The 12,393-nt window shown below is 39.6% G+C and overlaps 1 protein-coding gene across 1 annotated transcript in view; it reads left to right on the top strand.

The window, feature by feature from the left end:
- Cc2d2b (coiled-coil and C2 domain containing 2B) overlaps positions 1 to 12,393 on the top strand; it is a 101,280-nt gene that overhangs the window by 19,221 nt on the left and 69,666 nt on the right. The window contains exons 7-11 of the mRNA XM_045148424.1: positions 5,505 to 5,700; positions 6,446 to 6,582; positions 6,686 to 6,814; positions 9,601 to 9,810; positions 10,704 to 10,801. Coding sequence (XP_045004359.1) covers positions 5,505 to 5,700; positions 6,446 to 6,582; positions 6,686 to 6,814; positions 9,601 to 9,810; positions 10,704 to 10,801 — 770 coding nt within the window. The remainder of the gene's footprint in view (positions 1 to 5,504; positions 5,701 to 6,445; positions 6,583 to 6,685; positions 6,815 to 9,600; positions 9,811 to 10,703; positions 10,802 to 12,393) is intronic.

Below are 12,393 nucleotides of genomic sequence, written 5' to 3'. Positions count from 1 at the left end.
CTCTCTCTCTCTCTCTCTCTCTCTCTCTCTCTCTCCTTGCAAATAAATAAACTTAAAAAAAACTTTTAATTCAGGACCTTATCCTTATGAGGCATGCACTTTACTGACTGAGCTATTTTCCCAGCCTCTTGTTTACAATTCTAATGGTTTCCTATCTCATTAAAAATAAAAGTCAGGCTAGTGAGATGGCTCAGTGGTTAAGGTGCTTGCTTGCAAATCCTAATGACCTGAGTTTGATGCCTCAGTAGTCACATAAAGACAGACACACTAATTAGCATATGCATCTAGAGTTTGTTTGTGGTGGCTAGAGGCCCTCGTAGTATACCCATTCTTTCTCTCTTCCAGGCATGGTGGCACACACTTTTAGTCCCAGGACTCAGGAGGGAGAGGAAGGAGGATCACTGTGAGTTTTGGGCCAACCTAAGACTACAGAGTGAAATCCATGTCTGCCTGGGTTAGAGTGAATCCCTGCTCCAAAAAAAAAGTCAAAGTTCTACAGGACTCTTCAAGGCCTGATCTTTTTATTAACGCTCTGACTTCTTTCATTTCTTCTGTTTTCCTCCTCTATCAGCCAACTCCAACCAGGATGGCTCTTTCCTATTTCCCACTTAAAACACATTCTTGCCCTACAGCCTTTAAAGTTACGTGTCTTAAAAGCTCTTCTTTTAGCCTCATGCTCTATTCCTCACTTCCTCTAAGTCTCTGATCAAAAGTATATTACTAAACATAATGTATCTGAATGTTTAAAACACTAGTCTCCAACCCACTCAGCTCAACATTCTCTATCCCCTTATCCCACTTAAGTTGTAATACATATTTTTACCAGTATCTAACATATACTTGTCTGTTTGTTCTTCCTGAGGTTTATGAGGTACTCAGTAAATATTTAAATGAATATCAAAGAATGTTTATTAGGGCTCGAGAGGGCCTGCAAGCCTGCTGTCCTGAGTTCAATTCCACAGCACACACGTAAAGCCAGAAGCAAAGTGTTGCTTATGACAAGGGGATGCAGAGCTTGGAACATCCAGAAACTTGCCAGTCAGTTTGACTGGTACATGTGCAGAAGCAAACAATGAGCGATCTTGTCTCAAAAAGATGGAAGGAGAGAGGACACCTGAGGTTGTCCTCTGACCTCTACACACACTGTAGCACATGGACACACACATCCACACCTACATACACACATAAATACTGTAAAATACAAGAAATGTTTATCAAACATGGTTGTCAGCAATGTCTTCCTTGCAGGTTCCACTTTGCTAGAGATCAGAGAAACTGGCTTTTCCTTATCTCTTGCTTAAAGGAGTTCCCTAGATCTGTTTTTCCACAAACAACTTGAGTCCCTCCTGGGAGGGTGGTCCCCTTTCCTAGAATTTAAATCTAACCCTGATATTGTGGTTGGTCAAGTTTATCCGCTGGCCCAGACCAATCAGCCCTCACTCTGGCTCACCTGAGCCAGAAGGTGAAACCCACCACAGTACGGGCATAAGGAGATGTGTGCCAGGGGACAAGCCTCTCCCTTGGCTGGCTTCTGAACTTTGAGGTTCTCAGCTAGGCTGGGATGAGGGAGTTCTCCCCCTTACTCCCACATGGTCTGTGCTTTCTCCTTCCTGCCACATGGGAGTTCTCTGTACTTTCTCCTCTTTCCTTTTCTTAACCTAATAAACTCTCTCTAAACCTTAAAAAAAAATGCCTGTGACTTTTTTATATTAAGTAGAAACTTTGTATGGACACATCACATGTTGGTACCATCATTTCCCTCCTCCCTGGCTGCACGCCACTGAGGTCTCTCCTTAGTGGGATTGCTGGTATTTACCATGGAGTTGTGGGTTATGAGTTGTGAGAGCAGCAGTCGGTCATTGTGTGTGGGGGGGAGCGCAGGGCGGTGGGGACAATGCCTCTGGGTAGTCCCTCCCACCCTGTAGTTCCTATATTCTTTCTACACCCTCTCCCATAAAATTCCTGAGCCATGGTGGGTGTGCTTTAAGTCTGCATTAGTGTGAGCTCTCAGCCGCTTCTGGATTTCTGCCTTTGTGTGTTTTAAGTAACCTGTGTCTGTCTACATCACCCTGGCCCAGGTTGTCAGGCTCACCTTGGAAGCAGTACTCTTGTTCATCTTGCCAATTCCTGGGTAGTTTCACCTAGGCCCTAGCTGCTATGCGAGGGGTGGTTCATTTCTTGCCAAGAATTTGGCTATCCTTGCCTTGTTGATAAATTTTGGTTGTCCTCGACTCTCACTGTTTTAATATGCCTGTCATTTTAAATGCCAAGTCGCATGACCTTCTATCTTAGGATAGGCTAAGTAATAGGCTTTTATGGACAAACACAGGGAAGTTACACCCAGCAGAGTATGCCAAGCCCAGGTGCTACTAATGATAGCTCTTCTTTCTCATAAAATGAGTATGAAAAAAGTCAGGCCAGTAAGGTTTGGTTAGGCTAGTGGGCTCGTTGGGCAAGAAGAAATAAGTACAGGCTAGATACATATTACTTAGAGTTATGTGGAAAAACTGTTTGCCTATAACTGGTAGCTAAGGCCCTGTCACATAGAGGAGAAATATCCTGTTTTATGGGAGGCTGAATTTGAGTGTGGCCCCTTCCTGCTGAGAGAAAAGGGTACAAATAACTGATGCAGGGACTCCAGTGTGAGGTCTGAAGTATTTTCAAAGCATTTTTCTCATCATACTGTGGCCAGAAAGGACTGCAGGACAGGGACTGTATCTCTTTTTAGTACACAGTACTAGCTTATATCCATCCACCACTGACCTTCTGAGCTCGTGCTCCCTGTTACACTAAAGCCAACAGCACAGATAGTGCTCTGCTGTGAGCACCACCTGCTGAAGACCAAGAAGGCAAGGACCTGGGATGGCAGCAGGCCTTCCATCAAGTGAGGAAGAGCTGGACACACAGGATTTATACGAGTCAAGATCATAGCTTGTCTCAGGCTAAAAAAAATAATGGCAGATTGGGTTAGGCTCATAAAGAAGCCTGTAGGATCATAAATCAGAGAGCACTATATACTCAGCCACCTAGATAGATCTTCCCCCTAAAAGCAGGTAGAAACCCTTGGGTCTGCCTCCCCAACCCCAGCGTTGGAGAAGAAGTTTGGCTTGGGAGACAGCTAGGGTACTGTTACTCAGTGTTTGGAATCCCCTATGTGGATGGAGATTCCTTCCCCAAATCTTACTTCTAGATGTTTCTGTCATGCCTTGTTTGAATCCTTAAAAATATATTACAGAATTTCTGGATACAAACTATTTTCTTGATGTCATCAAAGGAAGAATGATGATAGATTGACTTGATATGAACCTGGGCAAAGCTTGGTTCACTTCTGTTTGGTTTTTGGTAGAATAATCAAGGGCGTGTGTGTGTTGGATACTTTTTTATTGCTGTGACAAGATACATGACAAGAAGTAACATGAGGGAGAAAGGGTTCACTTTGGCTTACACTTGGAAGGGTTACAGCTCATCATGGTGGGGAAGGGCTGGCAGCAGGAGCAAGAGGTGGCTGCTCACACTGCTTCCGCTGCTAAGCAGAGAGCAGATTGCCAGCACCTGCTTAATTTTTCTTTTATTCAGTCTGGGAACCCAGCCCATAGAATTTCTCTGCCCACTTTTGGGTCTTCTACCTCAGTAACTCAATCTAGAAACTTCTTCACAAACATGCTTGTTTTGTCTCTCAGATTCTAATGTCCTGTCAGGTTGACAATTAGCACTGACCCGCAGCCTGGAAGGTGCTCTGGTCAAAGGGGACTCTGTAGCTAGATACAGTGGCACCTGTAATGCCAGCACTTAGGAGACTGAAACAGGAGGATCATGAATTTAAGGCCACCCTGGGCTATATAGTTAGTTCCAGGCCAGCCAGAGCCTATCTCAAAAACAAAAACAGAAACAATAAAAAGGAATTCCTTGATTATTTTATTATGTACTCTAATTTTTTTACTTAAATTTTTTTTAGTTTTTATCACATAGTTTTTTGATTTTTTAATTTTATTTAGAAGAGATAGAGAAAGAAAATGGGCATGCCAAGGCCTCTAGCCACTGCAGACAAACTCCAGATTCTTGTACCACCTTGTGCATCTGGCTTATGTGGATATAAGGGAATTGAACCTACACTCTTAGGCTTTCCAGGCAAGCACCTTAACTGCTAATCCATCTCTCCAGCCCTATTTATTCTAAATCTTTGACAACTACAAGATGCTTTTATTGTATGACACACTCATGCTATCTTATTCAAATTTGTAGATTTAAAATTAGTCATCCAAAACAAATTGATGAGCATTTTTGTGAACTGACATCTACAATCATGATTTAAAGCTATGTGTCAATATTTAATCATATATCAGTTCTCATACCTATCTTCAGATTAATTTCAACCTTTTCAAAAATATTTTATTTATTTACTTGAGAGAGAGAGAGAATGAATGAGCATACCAGGACCTCTAGCCACTGCCAATGAACTCCAGATGCATGTAGCATCTTGTGCATCTGGTTTACAAAGGTACTGGGTCCTTAGGCTTCACAGGAAAACACCTTAACCACTAAACAATATCTCCAGTCCTATTTATAACTTTTGAAAATATCATATTTCATAATTTCATGTAATCACTTTGCCATACACTTCACTGTTGAATCTTTTCTTTCTTATTTTTCCTTCTTAAATACATACAGAAATTAGCTTGTCTCTTTCACAGTACTTAGGCACTATTGCTTTCTGAACAACATGCAAAAATAAGAGAGAAGTTTTTAAGGAGCCTATCTCTAGAATCATCCTCTACTTGGAGTTCCCACACTTGGAATATTAGACCAGTGTCTAAATACTTTCCCTAAGGTAGAAGGGGCTTAAATTATAGATCTGTTTCAGCAACTTGCATTGAAAAATCACACAGATGAGGTATAAAATATCATATTGTGTAATACTACTCCTAAAGTAAGTTCTTGTACATTCAGTGAAAAACTTTTGCACAACATATACAGTACAGTGAATTCAGCACCACTTGATTTGGGTTAGGTGGATCAGAAAGACAGATCACAGTAAAGTTCAGTACATGCCATTTATCAAATTTTCGTCATTGGGAACAAGCATAGACACTTAGTTTCTTTTAAATTTTTTTCTCTTTTGCTTATGTGTGTGTGTGTGTGTGTGTGTGTGTGTGTAGTGATTGCACATGTACAGGCCCTGCAATGCCCTGTATGCTTGTCTACTTCAGGGGCTGCTCACCTGTAGGACCCAGTGGGAACCCCTGCATTGCTCTTCTGCCTGGTCTTGTTTTGAGGACAAGTCTCCTTTTACTAATTCTGGAGCTTGCAGGCTCCAAAGATTCTAGGGTCTCTCCTCCCCTGCAGGACTGGGGTTAAAGGCTTATGACACATCCACCTGGTTTACACGAGAACTGGACATTTGAATGTGGGCAGTGTCAGGCCCCCATGCTTACACAAAAAAGAAACAACTTACTTATCCACTGAGTCATCTCTCCAACCCAATTTTTCTTTTTGATATTCATTAGAAACCAGTAAATGACAATTACTCCAAGCACTTTTCACTTGATGATTTGCAAAATGTTGCTGAAGGCCAAGAGGAAGACTTTTTAGAAGCGGTCATGCTAACGGATTTGCTGGAAGTTAAGGCTGCTGAATATGGAGATGACGAAGAACAAGTGAAGAAAGAAGAGGCGAACATTTTCATTCCAAGCAGCTCTCCAGGTAACGGCCCTTTCCAAGAGCACACTGAGTCCTTACTGCATCATGTCAGAGGATACTGACTTCTGCCTATGCCAGATGAATAAAATTATTGATCTGGAGCTGGAGGGATGGCTTAGCAGTTAAGGCATTTGCCTGCAAAGCCAAAGGACTCAGGTTCGATTTACCAGGTCTGACGTTAGCCAGAGGCACAAGGGGCACTCGCATCTGGAATTCGTTTGCAGTGGCTGGAGGCCCTGGCACACCCATTCTCTCTCTCTCTCTTTCTCCTTCTTTCTCTGTCAAATAAATAAATAAAAATTTAAAAACTTTATTGATCTTAAGTTATAGTGACTTTAATACTTTTTAAAGGTTTTTTTAATATTTTATTTATTTATTTGAGTGGACATAGCAGATGGAATGTGCACACCAGGGCCTCTAGCCACTGCAAGCAAACTCTGGACACATGCACCACCCTATGCATTTGGCTTTACATGGGTACTGGAAATTGAATGTGGGCCCTTTGGTTTTGCAGGCAAGCGTCTTAACTGCTAAGCCATTTCTCCAGCCCTTTAATACATTTTTATTCCAAGTATCTCTCCAGGTAACACTTCTTTCCTACAGCATACTGAATCCTTAATGCATCATGCAGAGGTAATAACTTCTGTGTGTGCTAGATAAGTAAAATTATTGATCTAAAGTTATAGTGACCTTAGTACTTTTTTAATTCCATTTTACTTTCAAATAATATCTAAGTTTTATTACTAAGTGGCCAGCCAGTACAAACTACCAAAAGGTATGAAGCCACGCATTTTAGAAGATGAAGGACTCTACATTCAGAGAAAGCCAGAAACACATAAAAAGATCTGCAACAAAATGGAAAATCGCCTGCTTAAACTAGAAGAGGCAAGTGTATACCAGCTAACAAGCTAACTTGGTTATGGATAGCGTATGGCATTTGGTTGCAATTAAATATTACATTACTACATTTCATAAATATTTTTGATAGGGAAAGTGTTGGTTTGACGAAAGTGGAGAAATAATGTCATTGCCTTCACCTATTCAACTGACTTGGAATTTCAGACTAAACATAAGCAAGGGATTTTTGAATCCAGGACTAAAGACCATATTCAGAAAGGTAATCAGCAGTAATTTATTTGTAATTATGGTTGAAATTGTTCTACTATCAATCACAACTTTTGTTTTACACTTTAAAGATATTCAATCTAGTCTTATATTGGATAAATGACGGAATGGTAAGTCGACTTTATAATTTTGGTTTTAGAGAATATTGAGTGGCATAGAGAAATATTCTAAATAAAATTAAAAGTGAAAACAAAGGCTGGAGGATGGCTTAGCAGTTAGGCACTTGTCTGTGAAGCCTAAGAACCCAGGATTGATTCCATAGTACCCACATAAGCCAGACACACAAGGTGACATGATTCTGGAGTTCGTTTGCAGTGGCTACAGGCCCTAATTCATCCATTCTCTCTCTCTCCAATAAACAAATTATTTTTAAGTGAAAACAATACAAAATTCTATATAATGTTAACATTGTAAGAAGTCATAAATGGATTCATGGTACTCAAGGTAACCACCATTATAAATTCTACTACTATACATTATTTTTACCAATTTTTCCTACTCAAAATAAATAGAGTCTGTTTTTATGCAACAATAGTTTGTTTATTTTTCTATATCTATAGCCAGTTGTGGTGACGCACACCTTTAATCCCAGCACTAGGAAGGCAGAGGTAGGAGAATTGCTCTAAATTTGAGGCCAGGGCTGGAGAGATGGCTTAGCGGTTAAGCGCTTGCCTATGAAGCCTAAGGACCCCGGTTCGAGGCTCAACTCCCCAGAACCCACGTTAGCCAGATGCATAAGGGGCACATGCCTCTGGAGTTCGTCTGCAGTGACTGGAGGCCCTGGTGCGCCCATTCTCTCTCTCTCTCTACCTGTCTCTTTTCCTGTCTGTCACTCTCAAATAAATAAATAAAAATAATAAACAAAAAATTTTTTTAATTTGAGGCCAGCCTGGTACCACAGACTAAGTTCCAGATCAGTCTGGGCTATGCCTCAAAAAAAGTTTTTTAAAAAAACTCCTCCATTATGAGAAGAACATATTATTTGCCATTCTTCTATTAGTGGATGTAAGGTGTATTCAGTTATTGGCTAACATGATAGCACTGCTATGAAATGTCTGCACTAGTATTCTGAATGTATATGTATTTTCTGTTGAGAAAACACCACAGTGTAGAAATTCTACTTATAGGTTTTTATGTGTTGTTTTGCTATTGAATGCCAAAAAGCTTTCCAAAGTGATTGCAGGAATTAGATATACAAACTAGAAGCATATGAGTTCCAACTGCTTCATACTCTTGCCAATACTAGGTGTTGCCTGTCTTGTAAGCCACAGCCATTTTGGTGCATATAAATAGGATTTCATTAAGTTTTTATTTGGTATTGTGATTTTATCTGGTCTTTGGCACTTTGTTGCCTGATTCTTCCTGTTTTTGGTGTAATACACTGTTGGTATTTTAGAAGCCTATTTAATCCCCTTAATCAACTATACTGCTTTTAACCAATATGTTAAGGACCTTACAATCTCCCAGGAAAATTCCTTCTACTATTGCAAAGTTCTGTTTATTTTCTGTTGTTGAACTAAGATCTCTCCCTGAATATTGTTTATTTAACCTGGTTTGTCCACAGAGAATGCATAAGTTGTTCACCTAGGTGATGCTCTTCAGATATTGGAAAGCTATAGTCATTTCCACCTCTAGCTTGGCTGGCAGTGCAAACTTACTTCCTCTGGTTGTGGTTACAAATATATTTTAATAAGTCACACCTTTTAACCCTGGCCCACAAGTATCATGTAAACAAACTATTCAAAAGTTGTGACATTGAGCTGGAGAGATGGCTTAGCAGTTAAGCACTTGCCTGTGAAGCCTAAAGACCCCTGTTCGAGGCTTGATTCCCCAGAACCCACATTAGCCAGATGCACAAGGGGGCACACATGTCTGGAGTTTGTTTGCAGTGGCTGGAGGCCCTGGAGCACCCATTCTCTCTCTTTCTATATCTGTCTCTTTCTCTGCCTGTCACTTTCAAATAAATAAATAAAAATAAACAAAAATTTTAAAAAAATTGTGACCTCATTTGTCACAGTGTTCCTGTGGGAAGTTAGTTTTAGACTTACTACTTGAAAGCCTAGCATCTATAATCAACAGTAGTGAGATAGGTGTCAGTAGTTAATAACAAGATGATTCAGATGTTGTGATAAAATTAAATTCTGTAACATAAATATATTTTATGAAACTAAGGACCAAAATAAATTTGAAAGAGCAGTGTACTGCTTTTGTATTCCTGCATCTCTAGAATTATTATTGTTTATTTTTTATTCTTCCTGGTTTTTCAAGGTGGGGGTCTCACTCTAACTGAGGCTGACCTGGAATTCACTATGTAGTCTCAGGGTGGCCTCAAACTCACAGCGATCCACCTATCCCTGCCTCCCAAATACAGGGATTAAAGGCACGTACCACCACACCCAACTGCATCTCTAGACTTAAACTACATTTGACATGTAACTTTTAAAGACAATCTTCTTTATTTATTTGCAAGGAGAAAGAGAAGGGGCACTCCGGGGCCTCCAGCTGCTGCATGTGCTACTTTGTGTATATGGTTTTTTTTTAATTTTTATTAATTAATTAATTTATTTATTTGACAGAGAAAGAGGGAGAGAGAGAGAAATGTGTCTGGTTTTATATGGGTACTGGGAAATTGGACTCAGGTTGTTAGGCTATGCAGGCAAATGCCTTAACCACTGAGCTATCTCTCCATCTTGCCACATTATTTTTATAAGGAAAAGTTATTTGTAATTTCAAAGGAAATAGAATTAAATTAACACTGTACATATTTTTCTTTAAAAGGCAGTGAAATTTGACTTAGGACAATGTTTTAGGAATAAAATTGAAGGCCGAAGGGAAATATACCAATTAGATCTCAACATTGTGGGTTTGCAATTCAGCCACCATCCTCTCTTCAATCAAGAACAAGTGCTGTGTGCAAGACTGCTCCATCTTTGTGAGTGCTTTCAGGATAGGCAGCAGCAGAATTTATCCCAGCTGCTTTATGAGAAGGTAAACTTGTTTTTGATATGTTCATAAAGCCTAAAATTCAATATTGATGACAAAGTTCCTAGGATATAGCAAGTTATCCCAGAACATTTCCTTTAGCATTAAGCTACTTAGCCAATCAGAACAATGATTCAATTTAGTTTTTCTGCAAAGAAACTAAGATTTGAGGGCTGGAAAGATGGCTTAGCCGTTAAGGCACTTGTCTGCAAAGCCAAAGGACCCAGGTTCAATTCCCCAGGACCCAAGTAAATCAGATGCACAAGGTAGCATTTGCAGTGGTTAAAGGCCCTAGCAGTGCCCGTTCTTTCTATCTGCCTTTCTTTGTCTATCTATCTCTCGAATAAATAAAAATAAAAATATATTTAAACAAAAAGAAACTAAGGGGCTGGAGAGATGATTTAGTGGTTAAGGCGGTTGCCTGCAAAGCACTGGTCTTGTCTTGCTCTGTTGTCATTATATTTAATTATTAACATATGTACGAGGACATGTGCTGGCCTCTAACTGTTTTTCTAGAACATTTTTAGATACTCTATAGATATCTTCCATGCAAACTGCCATCTATTACAAAATCCTGTTACTATTTTGTATTCTACTGCTATTTACTTGTTTTTGGTTTTTCAAGGTAGGGTCTTGCTCTATCCCAGGACGACCTGGAATTCACTATGTAGTCTCAGGATGACCTCAAACTCACAGCAGTCCTCCTACATCAGCCTTCCAAGTGCTGGAATTAAAAGCATGCACCACTATGCCTTGCTATGATTATATATTTTGGAAGAGAATGATATACAAAACGTTATACATTTGGGCTTCTGTTGCATGCATCTATATGTAAAGATGAGTTAGAGTGATGGTTACAAATGAACAAAATATACCAAAGAGCTCTTTCTCTGTTGTAGCTGAAAGCACTGACCGATGCTATGAAATTAGCAATTGGAAATTCAGAAATAAACCAGCTGACTAGAAAATCTTTGCAAGATTATTATTGGCAGATAAGGTAAATTTTTGACTAATTGTGTACTAGGTGCCTTTTTCAGACAATATGTTGTACTTACTATGGAAAATACAATTTTTAAAATTTTGGGGTTTATTTATTTATTTGAGAGCCACACAGAGAGAAAGATTTAAAGAGAGAGAGAGAATGGGCACACCAGGGCCTCCAACCACTGCAAACAAACCCTGTGTATCTGCTTTACGTGGATACTGGAGAATCGAGCCTCAAACCAGGGTCCATAGGCTTCATAGGTTAGCGCTTAACTGCTAAGCCATCTCTCCAGCCCCGGAAAATACAAATTCTTAAAAATAAAAGATCTCTCATCTTTAGGAGATTCACAGATGGTCCAAATCTCTCTTTAAGACTCATATTTGTATAAGCATTTTACAGAAATGCCATGAACAAGTAGTTGCATTTTTAATGCCTGTTGATTAAAAACTACTTCTTGATGAAAAACTACTAGGAGCTTGCTATTACTTTTCGAAAAAGAATTTCCAAAGAGTAACTAACATGGAAAACTCAATTAAGGGATTTTAAAAAGTGGATTTAAAAGCAGTTTTGAGTGGGCAGAAGAATCTGTGAACTTGAAGAGACAGTACTGTGAACAGTAAAAATAATTAAGAGTCTGGGCTGGAGAGATGACTTAGGGTTAAGGTTCTTGCCTGCAAAGCCAAAGGACCCAGGTTTCAATTCCCCAGGATCCACGTAAGCCAGATGTACAAAGTGGCACATGCATCTGGAGTTTGTTTGCAGTGGCTAGAGGCCCTGGTGTGCCCATTCTCTCTTTCTGCCTTTCTTTTCTCTCATAAATAAATAAATAAATAAATAAAATACACACACACACACACACACACACACACACACATATCCTAAATGAGCTGAAGGCCATTAAGGGATCCAGAAGGAGGAGATAAGAGCAGACAATACAAAGAGAATATTCAAAGACATAATGCCTTGAAACAGTAGTCCTATAGAAATAACTCTCCTATATTAACCCTTTCCTATACTATAGTCATAGACATTAAGCTAATTTTTTAAAAGTATTTTTTGTAAAGAAACATTATAAAAGCTGATATTTAAATTTAAAACTGAAAAATTACAGGGACTAAGAAATCAGTAACCATGGTCAAGAATTCAGTGGGTTTGCTTTAATAAACCAAACTAGACCAAAATTCAGGGCTGGGGAGTTGGCTCAGTAGATGAAGCATTGCTATACAAGCATGAGGATCTTAGTTGAGACCTCAGCATCCTTGTAAATGCTAGGAGGGTATGTGGCAGTCCACCTGTACCCTCAGTTCAAGAGGTAGAAACAGGGAATCCCCAAGGAACGTTGGCTAGCTAGACAAGCCAAAGCGTCATGCGGTGGATTCAACTGAGAAGTCCTGCTTCAGTAAATGGAGAGTGATGGAGGAAGACACCAAAATCAACCTTGGGCTTCTATACACATATACACATGCATGCATGCATGCCACATACACAGAAAAGATAAAACATAAAGTCATAGAGAACTTTTGAGCTGGATGCTAGCTATGTTAGTCAATGTTTCATGTCTGTGTCAAGATCCAGCACTTGGTCAGCTTGAAGTTTGTTTTGGG

Source organism: Jaculus jaculus, chromosome 1 (genome assembly GCF_020740685.1).
Source record: "Jaculus jaculus isolate mJacJac1 chromosome 1, mJacJac1.mat.Y.cur, whole genome shotgun sequence".
In the NCBI taxonomy this organism is placed as follows: domain Eukaryota; kingdom Metazoa; phylum Chordata; class Mammalia; order Rodentia; family Dipodidae; genus Jaculus; species Jaculus jaculus.
This window is presented reverse-complemented; position numbering and strand designations above follow the sequence as displayed.